Raw genomic sequence first — 19,141 nt, 5'->3', positions numbered from 1 at the left:
TAAATGTGCATTTCAAAGAAGTTTTATTTTATCACATAGTTTTATTTATCACATTGAACTTCAGGTACATATTTATTTCTTTTCCTCCAGTTGGCCCTTTCAGAACAACTGATAACTTAGATACTAAGTCTTAAATTTCCCATAGTGGGCTACTGAAATGTCTTAACATTATCTAAAACACTTGCACTAACAAGCATACACACATACTCCACCACCACATACTATATCATTCTTCCCTTACCTGCGTGGGCTTTTACTTTAGAATGTTCCCTAGAACTTGTCTAAATATTTTTTTATTTGCATTGCTCAAGAGCTAGAGCCTCCAAGTCTATTTCTAACAGATTCCCAAATTTCTTGAACTAGACTTCGACTGCCTACAGCATTGTCTATATAACTTATTATTTATATACTAACTAATATATATTTCTATAATTTTTTTGTTTCCTTTCTTTATGCATTACTTCTCTAAATAAGTTTTAGGTTTTTTTATGGCAGAGACTTTGGTGTTTGTTTGTTTGTTTGTTTGGGGTCTGCACCTGATGCTTAGGGCTTACTACTGGCTCCGCAAACAGAGATCACTACTAGTAGTGCTCAAGGGACCAACCATACAAGCTTGAGTAGTAATGTTCCTCTAAAGGATGCATCCTAAAACTGACCTAGTGAGTTATTTGCAAAATTGTTTGAGGCATTGTATTTGAGGCAGTTGTGCTTACAAGGTAAGTATTGTTACAGTTCTAATTCTTAGGTTTATTTATTTTTTACAGAGTCTCTTATCAAGTCTTGTGAAACTGAATAGTTTGACCTTAGCTAGAAATTGCTTCCAGTTATATCCAGTAGGTGGTCCATCTCAATTTTCCACCATTTATTCTCTCAACATGGAACACAATCGAATCAATAAAATCCCATTTGGAATTTTCTCCAGAGCAAAAGTATTAAGTAAGCTGAATATGAAGGTAAGTCTCTGTTTTAGGGTGGGAGGTACGGAGGAGAAGTTTCTCTTTCTATGCTAATTTTTTTCTTTGTCACGGTGGAAAATGAATACTGATTTCTTACTGAGGGATCTAAACTGGTAATAAGGATGTTTAAAGGTAGTTTGTATTTGGTAACATCTTAGAATATGTTTGCCCTTAACAGTTTTCCCTAAAGAAATAATCTTGAATATCAATAAGAGCATAGTTGTAGGGATAGTTTTTAGAGAGTTTTCTGTTTCATTTGATACCAACTAATTACATTAAGTATGAATATTTGCAGGGGCTAGAGAGATGGTAAAGGGTTTAAAGCACTTGCCTTGCACACAGCTGACCCTAGTTCAGTTCCTAGTACCATGTAAAGGTCTTTCAAGATCTGCCAGGAGTCATCTCTGAACAGAGAAATATGAGTAAGCCTGAGCACTGCTGGGTATATACTGAAGACCCAAAATAAATAAATGTTTTCATTTATAAAATAGAAAAAAACTAAAGCATGTTTTACTCTTCCACACAATTTTTAAAAGCTTTTTAATTTTTAATTATTGTGGAGCCACACCTGCCAGTGGTTGGAGACCACCAGGGACAAATCCAGTGGTACTTAGTGTGAATGTTTGTAGCACTGCAAACATGTAAGTTAAGTCCCTTACCCTCGAACCACATCCCCAACCCCTAGCCCATTAATTAAACTATAATTAATTATATATTAAAGAACTATAGATTTATAGGCATATAGATAGTATTTATCAAAATTTATGTTTGAATATAGGAATTAATTTGGTTAATCTTATTTTTTGTTTGCTCATCTGTATATTTTGTAGTGAATGAGTTTAACTTTGTAGTTAAAAGAATATTTCTTCCCAAAATCAGGAAAATAAAAGGTGATTTGTGCTGTGATTTTACTATTTAGTAAGTAAAATTTAGACTCTGCAATAATGTGTAATTTCTTCATTATCGTGAATCACGATCATGAAATCCCGTTGATCATCAAATTGCTTGAGCGGTCTCAGTAACCTCTCCATTCGTCCTATCCCTGAGATTTTAGAAGCCTCTCTCTACTTGGCCTTCCCAACAATGCTGCATTGGAGGCTCTTTCAGGGTCAGGGGAATGAGATCCAGCTGGTTACTGGCTTTGGCATATGGATACACCATGGGAAGCTTGCGAGGCTGTCCCATGTGGGCAGGAAACTCTGTGGCTTGTCAGTTTCTCCCAGAGGGAGAAGTAGGTTATAAGTTATCGCTTCTGGGAGCTTGCTTTTAAGTCTCTGGATGTTGGACCATATAGAATGCTGGGAATCGAACTCGTGTCGGCCACGTGCAAGGCAAATGCCCTACCCACTGTGCTATCACTCCAGCCCCAGATATTGATTAATTTTTGAAGTTGTATATTTTAATGGATGCCATTTTATTGAAGTATGTTAGCTGGAAAGACTCATTGTTTTCAGTAAATTAGTAAAACTTCACATAGGGATTTGTTTATATTTGACAAAACTTTTTCTTGAAAAGTCCAGTAGTAAATTTATTTTTCATATAAGCATCAGTAATAATTTTTGTTTGTTTTTGGGACTCTTCTGATGGTGCTTTTGGCTGCTCCTGACTCAGTTCTTGGAGAAGCAGTGCCAGAGAATTTTGTGGTGAAAGGACCTGGGCCCATCCATCATGCATGCAGATGATACACTCCAGCCTGTTGAGTTATCTCTTTAGCTCTAGTGATAATATTTTTATGATGTTGTTTTATCATACAATATTAACCAACATTGGGGCATTTTAATGACCTAATTTGCTATATTATTAAGAAATTTTCTTCTATTTTATTGCTTAACATCTCTCGAATTGCTGTTTATCTAGTTTCTCTTGGCTGTTTTTAGATGTCTTCTTTTATTGTCATCAGATCTTTAAATAGCCACATTTAATCCATGACATTTCTGTAAAATTCAGTACATTCTGTAAATTATCTCAGTTGTTGGCATGCATAGTGTTTATCTCCATGTCCATTATTGATAATCACATAGAGAACAGACTTCAGACTTCAATTTAGCTTCAAAGTAACCTGATTTCTTTCTTTCTTTTTTTCTTTTTTTTTTTTTTGCTTTTTGGGTCACACCCGGCGATGCACAGGGGTTCCTCCTGGCTTTGCACTCAGTAATTACTTCTGGCAGTGCTCAGGGGACCATATAGGATGCTGGGAATCAAACCTGGATCAGCCTCGTGCAAGGCAAATGCCCTATCCGCTGAACTATCGCTCCAGCCCCAAGTAACCTGATTTCTTAAGAAAAACTCAGGAGGCTTAAAGTTATATTACTTTTTTTTCTTTCTTTATGTTTGGATATAAAAAGTGGAAATGCTTAATTAAGCATTCACTTCCATAGGGAAACATATAGAGAGCTTTCTTTGTTTTTGTGGTTCTACTATGGATGATGCTTTTTGTCTTTGCCAGGACAATCAGCTGACATCACTTCCTCTGGATTTTGGAACTTGGACTAGTATGGTAGAATTGAATTTAGCTACTAATCAGCTCACAAAGATCCCTGAAGATGTGTCTGGTCTTGTTTCTCTTGAGGTGAGTAAATAAAAGAGCATTTAGAACTCATTACGTCCTTCCGCAGTTATCTAAAATTTTCCAGTTTATATGCTCAATTTATTTTTTGGGGGGAGGGTTTGAGTTTTCATATTTATTCAGTTATTCAGTTTCTTTTTGACTGATGATCATTATTAGAAATGTTAGGGCTCTCAAATATGCAGCACTGTTAGCATAATGAGGTGTTGTGAGGTGTTGACAAGTTTAGGGGCAAAGCTTATGAATTACTTATCTCGTAGCTGGAAGTTTGAGTGCTTTTTTTTTTTTTGAGTCACACCCGGCGATGCACAGGGGTTAATTCTGGCTCTGCACTCAATAATTACTCCTGGCGGTGCTCAGGAGACCATATGGGATGCCGGGGATCGAACCTGGGTCGGCCTCATGCAAGGCAAATGCCCTACCTGCTGTGCTATCGCTCCAGCCCCAGTTTGAGTGCTTTGTGCTATAAAGTATCTTCAGTTTGTTTTTGTTGTTGTTGTTATTTTCCTTTGTTTTGTGTGGGGACCTCCCCAGAAGTGCTTAGGTGGAAATTAAATTTTTTTTTTAAATTTTATTGAATCACCGTGAGATAGTCTCACAATGATCAAACACCTGTCCCTCCACCAGTGCATATTCCCTATCACCAATATCCCCAGTAGACCTCCCCTTTCCCATCTTCCCCCTGCCTCCATGGTAGACAATATTCCCCGTACTCTCTCTCTACTGTTGGGCATTATGGCTTGCAACACAGACACTGAGAGGTCATCATGTTTGGTCCATTATGTACTTTCAAGTGCTCTGGTTCTAGGCCCAGTTACTGTTAGGTCAGGGATAGAGAATATATTATTTTCTTCATTAGAATTGTGTGGTTATTTCTTTCATTTTTTAAATTTATTTTATAAGTTCAAAATATTTGATTACATTTAATATTCAAACACCCATGCCACCACCATTACACCATTCCACCACCAAATTTGGGATGTTTCCATCTCAAGCCCCAATCCCTGTCCCAAAACACAACCAAAATAATATATTTCATATTGTCTGTTATAAGAACTGCTGAACATGCTTACAAAAAAGCGTTCATACAGGAAACAGTGAAAATTGTTCTGTTTTGGCAGGAGCCATTAAGACATTCTAAAGGACATCACTAACATGTTGTTAAAGTTAGGGTGATATGACCTTTGGTATATATATATATATATATATATATATCTGAAAATATGTATATATGCATATGCATATATTTCCCTCTATGATTTGTTGCCTCCTATCTGAACCCCATCAGATGCGGTGTGGTAATTATGAAGAATGGGTAGGGAGTGTCTTATGATGTGTAGTGAGGCCGCAAGGTCCAGGATATATGTTTATTCATAGGTGAGGCTCCGCAGGAGCATGTGGGAAGCGACCTTAAGTGTGGGTGGTGGTTGGGTTGTGGAGGTTTTTGGCTGCTGTAGCTGGGTCTGTTGGGGCGGGGAGGTCTCTCACCTGCCCCTTTCTGGGGTGCCCAAGTGAAAACAGGGTGGCGCAGAGTCTGGTCCAGTGGCTTGGTTATGGGGGCCTCATGTTATGCCCCCTTTCCAGAGAAGCAGCGTGTGATCTGGATAGTGGCCGATGGCGAGATTATCTGGCACCGGCAGGAGGTGGCTTCTGGGCGTGACCCATAAGCATATAGTAACTTCTCTGAAAACAGAGACTATTTTCCTCAATCCTTTCTTTTCTCTCTTTAAATTATAATTTTGGGGATATATTTGTATTATAAATATTGTGACGTAAAAATCAGTTCTTACCTTCCTTAAATGATGGTTTATAAAGAGTTTTGCATAAATTTATTTCCTATTAGACATGTATTTGTAACTATTCTCTGTCAAGATACCATTAAACATGAATCTAGAGCAAGTAATTTATAATTTTTTTTAATAATTTAGTTAAATCCATCCACATCACTTTATTAGTTTGACTTGACTAGATTATATTTTCCACTTCTAAAATGTATAGTGATTTTTTAGAATAGTATAATGAATGTTTTGTTATACAATTAAATATTGTCCTTAATATTCACTCCTTGGAAAATTGGCAATTCTTTTGTTTTGTTTTGTTTTGTTTTTGAGCCACACCTCTGTACTCATGCCTTATACCTGGGTCTGCACTCAAGGATCACTGGTAGGGTTTGGAGGACCGTATGGATGCTGGGGATTGAACCCAGGTTGACCCTTTGAGGCCAGCACCCTACCCTCCGTGCTATCACTTGTTGCCCTGAAAATTGGCAGTTCTTAATAAATTTTAATCTATACAATGGCAGTATATAATTCCATTTTATGAGTTATCAAACCCTATGAATAATATTTTTCTAGGTTCTAATATTATCCAACAATCTGCTAAAGAAGCTTCCCCATGGTCTTGGAAACCTTAGGAAATTAAGAGAATTGGATCTAGAGGAGAACAAATTGGAATCCTTACCAAATGAAATTGCTTATCTTAAAGATTTACAGGTAAGACAGTATCTGGATGATTTTGTAGTTGTGTGATTAAAATTTTAGGGATGCATTTCAAATTATATAAATTGTTGTCGTAGTTTTGTTTGGGGGCCACACCTGGCGGTGCTCAGGGGTTATTCCTAGCTCTGCATTCAGAAATCACTCCTGGTGGGCTCAATGATCATATGAGGTACCAAAGATCAAACCTCGGGTAGGCTGTGTGCAAGACAAGCACTCTACCCACTGTACTACCTGGCCCTCAATTTTTTTTTTTAATTTATATTGCATATTTTTCTTAAGAACTCATCCAATTTTTGGCCAGGTAGATTTTTCTGTTATATCGTTAGAACATCACAGCTGAATTTTACATAATTATAGTTTATTTGCATTTCTAACACATAAAAATATATACGGTTTTAGTTTTGTTTGTTTTTATCTTTTGCTGTGCTTGGCATTGAAGCTAGGCAAGTGTATGTTTTACCTGTTGAACCACGTCTCAACCCGTACCTGATACCTTTCTTTTGAAAGAAAAATATACTGTTTCTTATCATACTCATCTGATATCTCTTTTTTATATGCTTAATACATCTGTTGTTTTAAATTTGCATCTGTTGTAAAAAAAAAAATCTATGTGTAACCATCTTTTATTTATTTTGTTAATCTTTTAGAAACTAGTCCTGACAAACAACCAGTTAACCACTCTTCCCAGAGGTATTGGTCACCTCACCAATCTCACACATCTAGGCCTCGGAGAGAACCTGCTTACTCATCTTCCTGAAGAAATTGGTATGGATCCTTTTTGTAGTTGATTCTGTACTAACAGATTACTCTGTGTCTAAACAATATTTTACATAAATATAGTAAATGGCAACAGAGGTACATCACACTTTTACAAGATTTTGTTTTTTAATAGAATACTCATAGTTGGATGGTTTTGGTTAGGTTTCTTCATGAGGTACTTGGACCAATATAGTTATTTGAGAACAATTGAGCCTTCTTGTATTTGCAATGGGTAACACTGTAGCACTGTAGCACTGTCATCCCATTGTTCATCGATTTGCTCGAACGGGCACCAGTAACGACTCCACTGTGAGACTTGTTACTGTTTGAGGCATTTCAAATACGCCACGGGTAGCTTGCCAGGCTCTGCCATGCGGGGGGAGGGGGAATACTCTCGGTAGATTGCTGGGCTCAGAGAGGGAAGGAGGAATTGAACCCGGGTCGGCTGCGTGCAAATGCCCTACCCGCTGTGCTATCACTCCAGACCATTTGCAATGGATAAAACCTTAATTTAGAAATTATTTTGTGTATCTTCTAAATCTAAAAGTTGCAGAAACTTGAATGAAATAAATTATCTTCTGTCAAAATAATTTGTTTACTAGTAAGGGTCTCAAATTAATAAGAGGTCTTTAGAATATTGAAAATATTTTCACATCCACTATTTAACATACTCAGTGTAGAGCCAGAGAGGTAAGGCAGGTAGGGCATTTGATTTGCATGTATCTGACACAAATTTGATCCCCAGCACTCCATAAGTCATTGCTTACAAGTTATTTCTTTTATATTCCTTTATCAAAGTAGTTTAAATTTTGAAGTTAAAATAATGGAAAGCACATGAGACACCTTTTTGCTTTTAATATCTAGTATGTTTTTCAATTTATGCAGTTGCTAGAAACATTGGTCTAGAAGACATGAGTATCCTAAGACTAAGAAAAAAATGTTTTGAGGTTATATAATTTGATTTATGGCTTACTATCAAATACATGATAATTCTTAATTGAAAGAGTTAAACATTAAGAAAAATAAGAGAGATAGTACAGGAGGTAAGGCACTTGCTTGGCCTGTGTCTGTGCCAGCTGTGACCCTGGTTTGATTCCCTGGCACCATGTATATTTCCTTGAGCACCACCAGGGGTTACTCCTAAGTAACCAGGCTTTACTCCTGAGCAGAGCCAAAAATAGCCTGGGTACCTTCAGGTATTACGCTATAAAACAAAACAAAAAAAGCTTTCCATGTGAGAAACTTGTTAAGAGAGATTATCACATTGTCTAAAAGAGAAACATGATTGAGTATAGGCGCTGGCTATACAAAAAATATAGTTTGGAGTTAAAAAAATTAAAAGCACAAATGCCATGCTGTCTTAAACAAAATCTATATAGATGTAGCATTTACACTAAAAAATATTATTGAAGGTTGAAAATGAACCATATGGAGAGAGATTCTGATGTGATTGGTGTAGTATAGGGTCTGATGCAATAGTTCGCCATTAATATTTCACATCTGATATAAGGTGTTTTTTTTTAAATTATCATTTTATTTTATTTTATTTTTGATCACACCCAGCACACACCCAGCAGTGCTCCTTGTATTACTCCTGGCTCTGCACTCAGGAATCATTCCTGGTAGTGCTTGTGAGACCATTTGGGGTGCCAGGGATCTCACCCTAGTTGGCTGCGTGCAAGGCAAATGCCCTACACCCTGTAGTATCTCTCTGGCCCCTATATCAGTTTTTTAACTCTCCCCAATTGGTTTGAAATTGCAACAAAGTTTGAGATCTGTGGCTGGAGAGTTTTAAAACTATGAGAACTTTGTATTCAGTATGTGTTGTGTTCATTATGTCAGTTTGACTTCTTAAATACAAATTGAAATTTCAAGTTATAATTAATTTAATTTTTTTTAACAGGTACACTGGAGAACCTAGAAGAACTGTATTTGAATGACAACCCCAACCTGCATGGCCTTCCCTTTGAACTGGCTCTTTGCAGCAAACTTTCAATCATGAGTATTGAGAACTGTCCACTCAGTCATCTTCCACCTCAGATTGTTGCTGGGGGTCCTTCTTTCATCATTCAGTTCCTAAAGATGCAGGGTCCATATCGTGCCATGGTTTGATACAGATCTGCTGGTCCCACACACTGTTCAAAAATAGACTGCCATGGATGTTTCATATATATATCTGTATCTATTTATGTAGATATTGATATATTTGGCAGATTTATAAAGACTGCATTATGTGTTTATGCTAATAGAGGAATCATAGCCATTTAGATTTTTTTTTAATTCTGTACAAAAAGGCTTATATAAGTTTTCTTTGCTGAACTTGATGGAAGTTTTTCTGTTGTGTAATCTGATATGCCACTTGCTTAAAAACATTTGCCAACAAATTATGAAGTTATGAAATTTAAGGGACAGAGGTAGTTAGATACTTTCCCTTAGCAAAAACAATGGGCAATTTTGTTGCAACTTATCATACATGTTTTCCCCTTGCCAATTGTCAGGTCTTTATAGTGCTATAGGCCCTAAATGTAGAATTTTTCCTTAACTTATTTTGAAATTGAGATTTAAATTTTGTATATTGTTTACAGTCAGAGTAAATCATGAATTTTTTTAATTTGCTCTGCTTTAATCAATTAAATCTAGAGTTTATATCCTCTGCTAACAAATTTGCATCTGGATTAAATAATTAAAAGATACTTGCTTGTTGAAACAACTGGCAAAGTAAAAAGATAACATAAAAAAATCTAAAATTTCTTTAATTATGTTTCTCAGATCAGTTGTGAGTCTTGTTGGGGGGTGTGGTTATTGAGACCTTTTTAAGTATAAATATCTTTGCTTAGTTTGGGGGAAGAAAAACTTGTAGTACAAATGAGTTTTATTCCTGGAAGTTGCAGATCCACAAAACCAATAATTTGGAAAAAATTACATATAAACACCCACATTCTATAAATGTATATACAATGCTATATAGATCTGTATTTATTATATCATAAACTACAATAGGTAACTTTAAGGATTTCTCCCTATCCTTGTATAATGAAATGAATGTTTTTCTTTGAACACTGCAATATATATATGTTTCAAGGTTATTTAACAGTGTACTATGGTTTTATATCTTGACTTGCCTTGTACATCTTTCAATTCTGAAATATCTGCATCTAAGCACAATATCTTCACACTGTGCTGTATTGCTGCTGAACTAAATGCACTTTTCCCCATATATGGGGCACTGGCTTCAAACAATTCAGTTCAGTACCGTTCATTTTAATATCATTTTTCCTTTCTTTGGTCATTGTTACAGAAAAGAGGCACATTGCATAGAAGCCATTGATAGTTCAGTGGAAGTTCTGTAAGATGTGCATGTGCTATTTGAAATATTTTCTTTTGCTTTACTACTTTTAAGGCTAGCAGTATTGTAAATGTGTGCCCCTTATATTCTTACCTTGGTAGTGTTGATCTAAGTCAGTTTAATTATTGAAGAGACTCACAGCAAGTGCATTCTAGGTATCATCCTAAAAACACCTCCCATATATACCTATTAAGTATAATTACTTGGTTTATAATTGCTGCTTTTTTCTCCTTTTTTTCCCATTTATATGGGTATTGTGTTGTAAACCATTTTAAAATTAAGATTGTAATCAGAGAAATTTGAGATGTATTGCTTTTCCTGGCACTCAAGGTCAGGACTAAGTTTGACGTCAAATCTGTATTTGTAATTAAAAATATTTTAAGGAGCATCTAAGAAATGGAAGGCAGGTGAAGATATAAAACCCTAGAATGCTTAAATGTGCTGTAAAACTATTGTAGATGTCACTGGATTTTACCAAGTAATATCCTTTCTCCTTTCCCCCACCCCCCATCTACTGTGGCTTTTCAGTTAAAATTTTGTTTATAAAAGGAATTTGTTTATTATAGCTCTACCTAGAGCTTGTGTGTATGTGTGGTTTTTTAAAATCTCATGTCCAAGTGTTTTATGTATTAAGATGATGGAACTTGAATTTTAAAGGAAGTAACCTAATGATGTGTTTTCTTGGTAAAATCATGTGGCTGTTGTTTCATAAGATGAAAATAGATACGGTTTTTAAAAAGTATTTTTGTCCCCCTACCTTTATTTATGCTAGTCTGTAGCAAGTGCAAAATGATCACAGTGTAGTAGTGATATGACACCAGAGCTATAAATTATTTTAAAGAACATAAAATATGCTTCCTCTGTATGGCTGCTGCCTTTGAGATTCCATTAATTTCATTACGTCTAACTCCAATGGGGATATTATTTAAGTCATAATATTTAATATTTGAAGATTGAAATCAGCCTATTGCTGATTATATGTGAGTTAATGCTTTTCCTTAGACAACACTGGTACTAACTGGCATGTCCAAAAATTTTCTTTTCCTTTTTATTTTTGAGGAATTAGGTTTAGCTTCTTCATGAAGTTTATTAAAATGTAATTTTTTAAAAAAATTAATAGAATGGTATATTGTGAAAAACCATTGCTTTAAATTTTTTGTTCATCTGTGTGTGTGTGTGTGTGTGTGTGTGTGTGTCTGCTACTTTAAAAATTTCAAATGATTATTTCATACAAAAAGGAGCGGAACATGCTAGGTAATTTATTTTTTAAAAAATTTATTTTTTAATTAGTCACAGTGAGGGTACAGGTACAGATTCACACATTTTTGTTCTTGTTTTTCCCTCATGCAATGTTTAAGAGCCCATCCCTCCACCAGTGTCTATTCTCCATCACCAATGAACCCAGTATCCCTCCCACCCCCCACATGCTAGGTAATTTATGAACTTGAATGATGCTAATGAAAGCAGTAGAAGAGAGAAACATTTGGAAAAGAAAATATGCATAAAACATTTATTTGTACTTATATTAAAAGGTAATGATGCAATTAGATTGAGTTTCAAAATTGTAATGCCACATTTTTAATTTATCTCATTGCAAGTTTGAATCACTTAAGACAGATAAACTGTTTATAGTATATCTTGCATATCTAGTTTTTCTCTGATAATATTTGTTACACCTTAAGTTTTTGTTGTTGTTGTTTGTTTTTATTTTGGGGCCACAATCAATGCTCAGGGCTTACTTCTGGTTCTGTGCTCAGGAATCACTCCTGACAGTGCTTTTAGAACCAACTACATGTGATGCCAGAGATTAAACTGGAGTTGGCTGTGTGGGAAACAAATGCTTAAACCCTTGTTCTAGCTCTTCATAATTTAGCTTTTTATTTCACGTAATTCTAAGTTCTGTATGTTGAATCCATAATCCAGCTACCAGAATATACAGCTGTTTGCTAGTAAAAATGGGATACTTTGAAATGCAAAGGACAGTATTAATCGTCATATTGTGTATCAGGATCATTGCAAACCAGAATATATGATTACCTTTGCATGTCTAAAGTTAGAAGAAAGCAAGCACAAATAGCACAATGCAAAATATGCTGGATGTGGACCTCCTTCTCACCCTGCAAAAAATATATTTCTGAAAATTTCAAGGTTAAGTAAAGAAAGGGTTCCTTTTGTCTTTACCACAATACTAGATAGTATGCCAGGTATCTTAGGTAAAACTTTCCTCTTGCTTTAATTCTTTATAGTTATCTCATCTTTTAAGAACCAATGTGAGCATTTGGAAAATGCATGATAATCTTTCCTTGATTATCAAATCTCTCAAAACTTGAACATATAGAAGATGTGACAGGATACTCCTGTTTTAAAAGAGTATTTTGAATGTCGTTTTAGTAAAATAAACAGTATTATGAAAATGTTTTATAAAATAGTTCTGTCATTACCCTGTTGATGAACAGAAGACTATCAATCCGGTAACAATATTGTGGGTATATTTTCAACTTTGAAATATAATTTAAAATAGAAGCAACCTTGTGTTTCTTTTTAAATTTTTTTTTTTTAATTTATATTTATTTCACTTTCTTTTTTTTTTTTCTGGCTTTTTGGGTCACACCCAGCGATGCTCAGGGGTTACTCCTGGCTTTGCACTCAGGAGTTACTCCTGGCGGTGCTTGGGGGACCATATGGGATGCCGGGGATCGAACCCGGGTCGGCCGCATGCAAGGCAAACGCCCTACCCGCTGTGCTATCGCTCCGGCCCCCTCTTTTTAAATTTTAAAATCTGAAGGCCTGGGTTTCATTCTCAGTACTGCATGGGAGTGATAGTTGAGCACTAAGCCAGGAGTAACCCCCGAGGACCACAGGGTGTGACCAAAAAAGCAAAACAAATAGAATTTTTCTCTTTACACTCTTGTTAATTATCCCATTGACATTATACATCCTAAATATAAATTGGGATGTAAGTATCTTTAGTGTTCAAGACATTAACTGGATGAACTAGAGCATCATAATATTTTAGATTAGGGACTTTATAAACTTTGGAAGGAGGATAATTCATTTTTTTGACAGCAGTAAAAGTTAAACTGTTGTACAGGTTTTTGTGGGTTATGCAGTATCCAATAGAACATCCTAGCTTTAATATTAATTATAACAGTTTTTCAGCAGATGGCAGTAAAGTTCCTTGTATTTTTTTAAAAAAAGCAGTATATTATGTCAAATATCTGACAAATGAAAGTAAATCTTGAGGAAAAAAATGTTTTCTCATTTGCACAATAGAAATAGTGGGTTAGTGAGTGGAGATAGTCTTTTGCAAATTTTTTGGCTCTGTCATAACAATTCTAGTAACTAATGATAAGTTACATAAGCATTTTATATGTCATAAATATTACTAAAAATGTCTTACTGAGAAAATATAAATAGAATATGGGTGCTTTACTAGTGACCATAATTATTTAGATTTCATGTTGTCTAATTTTACAATGATAAAAGTATAGAGAATTAGCCTTCCATCAATTTGATTAGGATTAATGTAAAAATAGCATTGTATTAGTCACTGCACCTTCTTCTTTTCACAATTTTACGTGAATTATTATTGAATAAGTTAATCCGTAACTAGCACTTAAAACCTGATACCCATTACTAGAGGGAACATTATGTGTGTGGGTCAAATTATTTTAACATTCATCTTTAATAGGTGTATTAATACAAAGTTTTTTCTCATTTAGCTGCTTTCCTTTTTTTCACAGTCATTTTTAACAGTTTAGAAAGTTGCCTTGTAATTTCTAAATTATAATGTAATGAAGTATTTTGTATGTTAATAGTGTCCTTTCATTAAATTTTAATTTGCACAGTACACAGCCTACAGGCATGGAACACTACAAGACTGGTAGCATCTGAAAGCAATATTTAAGTTGTGACTTTTTCTAATAAAAATCATGTTTCCAATAATATATAAAAAGACTTGTGATGTGGTAAATACCTAGCTCTTCTGAATTATAATTCAAGGCTAAAAAATATGCGTGAGCAGTCCAGAAAATGTAATATTTTGGTAGTGGGGGATACACCTAGAAGTGCTCGGGGTGACTGCCAGTCGGGGATTGACTCTGAATTCCTGCATACAAAAGCATGTGTGTGAGCCTATTGAGCTATCTCCCTTGCTCCATAAAATAGACTTTTTTTTTTTTTGGTTTGTTTGGGGGCCACAGTTGCTGCAAGCTGTGGGGACAGCAAACTAATTTAAGGGATCATGTGATGTGAGGGAATCAACCCCGGGTTCAAAACTGTACATTGCTATACATTGTCTCCAGGCCCCAAAATGTACTTAGCCTGAATTATATTGTTGATTATTTTGGCAACTACCTTAAAAATATAGAACATTAGTTGATATTGAGGTATTAGGTATAAATAATTTGTAAATGTCTTGCCGTTGAATCTTCTAAAACTTTTTTGTTGGTCTAACATTATATGTGAACTAAAGTTTCATCTTACAGTGACTCGAACCACAAAAAATGAGGAACTGAGACAAATGACTTCATTATCCTTTAATCTTCTGGAAAACTTTCAGACAGCAAATGGTATGTGTAAGGTATACAGAAATAGATGAAATACTTTGTATGGTCGATAGTGACCTTCAGTAAAGTTATTTATATGTAGTTTCTATTTACTATGCACAGAACCCTGAACTCTAGTTTTTTTTTTTTTAATAATTTTTTTCTATTAGTATATTAAATAATGAAGATCATGCTATTATGGAGACTTTGGATTGTTAGAGGGATTTTCTCACAAACCTGGTTCTAATATTTTTATCATGTTCTCCATATGCTATAAGGAAAATGGCCTTTGTTTTTGTCTTCTTTTGATATAAGAAAGTCAGCTTAGCTCTAGGATGCCTTGGTAAACTGCATGTAGGATTTCTAGAGAAAGTTATGCTATTAGCTAATGAAGTTATTAAGTTGTGTCTTTAAATGTTTCTTTAAAATAAAAACTATAATGGTGAAGATTAGCTTTATGAGCCACATGATCAGCTGATAACTTCTTTCATTCTTTGGTATGCATTTTTTTAAAAATTACTGAATATCTTTAGGAGAATGAAATTGAAGTGAATCAAAACTAAATTCAGTGCAGCCAGATGGAGATTGTTGGGATAATACAGTTGGGATGAGGATGACCTTAATAGAATTTCAACAGTGGGCATTGGAAATATTTAAGGAAACTTTGGGAACTATTAATAAGACTTCATAACTGGAAAACATGAGGTAGAAAATCAAATATTGTCCCAAGGTTGTGGTTAAAACATCTGATTGTATTTACTAAATTGTGTAACTGTAGGAGAACCAGATTATCTTTGGGAGGGGAGAGGAGTAAGGAAAAAAAATGTAGTCTAGTGTATTTATGAGACATTAAGTAGAGCTATCAAGTTACCAAGTGGATACACAAATCCATAGTGCATGCAGGATTAGTCCTGGAAGCATCATCTAGATGATTGAAGCAAAGATTTCTTAGGGTGAACATGTAGGATGTACCAAAGAGATTGATTCAGAGACTAAAATCTTAACATAAATTACTGATGAATCTTATTTACCTTCTAAAATTGTTACACCTTGGGGCTGGAGAGATAGCACAGCGGGTAGGGCGTTTGCCTTGCACGCGGCCGACCCGGGTTCAAATCCGAGCATCCCATATGGTCCCCTGAGCACGGCCAGGGGTAATTCCTGAGTGCAGAGCCAGGAGTAACCCCTGTGCATCGCCAGGTGTGACCCAAAAAGCAAAAAAAAAATTAAAAATAAAAAAATAAAATTGTTACACCTCTTTGAACATTGACTTAGATGCAAATCTACACATTTTGTATATGATCTCAATTTTAAAAGAACATTTATAGCCAGAAATTCTTATTATTACAATTTATTCATATTGCAAATTAAATTTTTATATTTTTTTGGTTATGTACAGTAATTATTTTTCTTAAGGCATATTTAGAATTAACACATTCAGTATTATAGGTGAGAGTATTAATTTTTTTTTTATCACACACACATTCATGGAAATTTTACTTCTCCAGCTTTCTGGATACCTTCTTTTGTGGGTGGGATGGAGATGGGGGTGGAGTGGAGTGATACACCTGGCAGTGCCCAGGGCTTATTCCTGGCTCTGCACCCAAGCATCGCTCCTCACAGGCTCAGGGGACCACATGGGATGCCAGGGATTAAAACCAGGTTGGCCACACATAAGGCAAATGTCCTACCCACTGTACTATTGCTCTGGCCCTGGGTATTTTCTTCCTTTTTTTTTTGAATATATTTTTTAAATTTTATATTTTAAAATTTTTTTGTGCACAATTCTTTGTTCCATTTAATATTTCAACACCAATCCCACCACTGTTACACCTACTCACCACCATATTTTGACCTTGATACCTTCTTGATAACATTTGTTTTTAGAAAATAGCACTATAAGCAATTGTTCCAGAAGAAAGTCTTTTCAGTAAGTTCTAAATTCAGTAATTTTTTTATACCTGCAGTTTTGTTAACAATTTTTCTCCACTATGTACTATATCCGAGAGAATTCTAAAAATAATTTTCATTACTAGAATTTCATAAGCTAAGAATGTTACAGAGGACTTTTTAGTACACAAATTGCTTCTAGATCTTTTTTAAATGGGCAACCGTGGTAGTCAGTTTTATTGTTTAGGTTTTTATAATAATCGTATGTTATTTTAAGAAACTAAACTAATTCATTTCTCCTTGATGTTCCTTTGGTCTCTTAAAAGTTACTTTCAAGATGGCATAATATCCAGGAAAATGAAATGTGTTACACTCTCAGGCATTATACCGTTAGTATTGACCCTACTATCTTCTGACTCCTTAGTTAGTGTTTTTTCCTATTTTACCACATTCCTTCATAATACCTATACTGCCTTGGTGGATTCACCAAGTGAAAACTGATAAAATAGGACCCTGATTGAAACATTTTAATCAGGGAAAAGATAAATCATACAGAACTTTTTCTCCATTGAATTAATTTGAAAAAGCACATACTAATCATAAAATAAAACTATTCAGATTGAGTTCCCTCACTTCCTTCTCATCCTTTTAAGCTAAATACAAAATTACAAACTACAAAGTGTGAAACTAAGTCTGTAATGTAAATTAATGAGTTGGTGCACTTTTTTCATGAATATTCATGTCTCGGTCAACTATTAATTTTTTTTAAGATTATAAAAGTAACTTATTAGTAGTATGTAAAACAATGTGGTGGTGTTTTTACTTTCTTTTACCTTGTTGGGTCACATCCCATGGTGTTCAAGGCTTACTCATGGCTCTGTGTTCAAGGATTACGGCAAGATTGGGGGACCATGTGGGGTGCTGGGGAATCAAACCCAGGCCAGCTTTACTATCTTTCTGGCACTCTTTTTACTTTCTTTGTTCTTAGGGAGGGCAACACTCAGGGACTACTCCTGACTTGGGAGACCACGTGGGATGCCAGGGATTGAATCCCAGCCATTGTGTGCAAGGCAAGCACCCTACCAACTATACTATTGCTCTGGCCCTGGCTTTTACTTTCTTACAGAAGTAGCTAGAGGGACCTGGGAGATAACTCAGGTCAGGGACACAGACCTTCTTGCATGGACCCCAGTTTGTTATTGGACTCCTCCCCTTTCCCCTGCTGTTGTTTATTAGAGGTTTCCTGCAGCTGATCTTGAAGCTCCTTGACCTTTTCTTCAACTGCTATTCTGATGCTCAGATCCTCTGTTGATTTTTTTTTTTTGGTTTCTAGTTTTTTTGTTTATTATTTATTTTTTTTTATTAGTGAATCACTGTGAGGTACAGTTACAGACTTAACAAACTTCCATGCTTACATTTCAGTCATACAATGGTCGAGTATCTATCCCTCCACCAGTGCCCATTTTCCACCACCAATGGTCCCAGCATCCCTCACACCACTCCCGCCTCATGTCCCCCGACGCTGCCTCTGTGCTTTCTCTCTCCTTTTGGGTGCTGTGGTTTGCAATAGAGGTATTAAGTGGCTATCATGTTTGGTCTATAGTCTACTTTTAGCATGCATCTTACATCCTGAGCAGATCCTCCTAGCACCCTTTACTTGGTGGTCCCTTCTCTATCTGGACTGCCTTTTCCCCCAGTATGTGAGGCCAGCTTTTAAGCTGTGGAGTAATCCTCCTGGTACTTATCTCTACTATTCTTAGGTGTCAGTCTCCCATTCTGTTACCTCATATTCTACATATGAGTACAAACTTTCTATGTCTGTCTCTCTCTCTGACTCATTTCACTTAACATGATACTTTCCTTGTTGATCCACTTATATGCAGATTTCATGAGGGATAGCACAGTGGTAGGGCATTTGCCTTTTACATGGGATTCTTTTGCCCCTCTCAGAGAGCCTGGTAAGCTATCAAGAGTATCTCGCCCGTGTGACAGAGCCTGGCAAGCTACCCTTGGCGTATTGGATATGCCAAAAACAGTAACAATAAGTCTCACAATGAGAGATGTTACTGGTGCCTGCTTGAACAAATCGATGAACAACGGGATAATAGTGACAGTGACATGACTTTATCTTTTCTAACAGCTGCATAGTATTCCATTGTGTAGATGTACCAAAGTTTCTTTAGCCAGTCATCTGTTCTTGGGCACTCAGGTTTTTTCCAGATTCTGGCTATTGTAAACAGTGCTGCAGTGAACATACAAGTGCAGATATATTTCTACTGTACTTTTTTGCATCTCTGGGATATATTCCCGGAAGTGGTATTGCTGGGTCAAATGGGAGCTCCATTTCTAATCTTTTGAGAAGCGTCCATATTGTTTTCCAAAAGGGCTGAACAAATCAGCATTCCACTAGCAGTGAAGGAGGGTCCCTTTCTCACTACATCCACGCCAACACTGGTTGCTTTTGTTCTCTGTGAAGTTTTTTATATTACCTACTAGACTCTCTTGTCATTTTCATTGTAGTTTTCTCATTTCAGCTTTTATACTTTGCTGTGCTTTGCTATCCATTGTTTCTTTGAGCT

The 19,141-nt window shown here is 35.7% G+C and overlaps 1 protein-coding gene across 4 annotated transcripts in view; it reads left to right on the top strand.

Annotated features, from left to right (window-relative positions):
• SHOC2 (SHOC2 leucine rich repeat scaffold protein) overlaps positions 1 to 10,702 on the top strand; it is a 63,967-nt gene extending 53,265 nt beyond the window's left edge. For all 4 annotated transcript variants that reach the window (XM_055119236.1, XM_055119233.1, XM_055119235.1 and 1 more), the window contains 5 exons: positions 765 to 953; positions 3,403 to 3,525; positions 5,877 to 6,014; positions 6,668 to 6,785; positions 8,683 to 10,702. In XM_055119236.1, coding sequence (XP_054975211.1) covers positions 765 to 953; positions 3,403 to 3,525; positions 5,877 to 6,014; positions 6,668 to 6,785; positions 8,683 to 8,891 — 777 coding nt within the window. In that variant the 3' untranslated portion in view covers positions 8,892 to 10,702. The remainder of the gene's footprint in view (positions 1 to 764; positions 954 to 3,402; positions 3,526 to 5,876; positions 6,015 to 6,667; positions 6,786 to 8,682) is intronic.
• The last annotated feature ends 8,439 nt before the right edge of the window (positions 10,703 to 19,141 follow it).

Source organism: Sorex araneus, chromosome 11 (assembly GCF_027595985.1).
Source record: "Sorex araneus isolate mSorAra2 chromosome 11, mSorAra2.pri, whole genome shotgun sequence".
NCBI classification, from domain to species: domain Eukaryota; kingdom Metazoa; phylum Chordata; class Mammalia; order Eulipotyphla; family Soricidae; genus Sorex; species Sorex araneus.
Note: the sequence above shows the minus strand (reverse complement) of the source record. Positions and strands in the feature narration are given on the sequence as shown.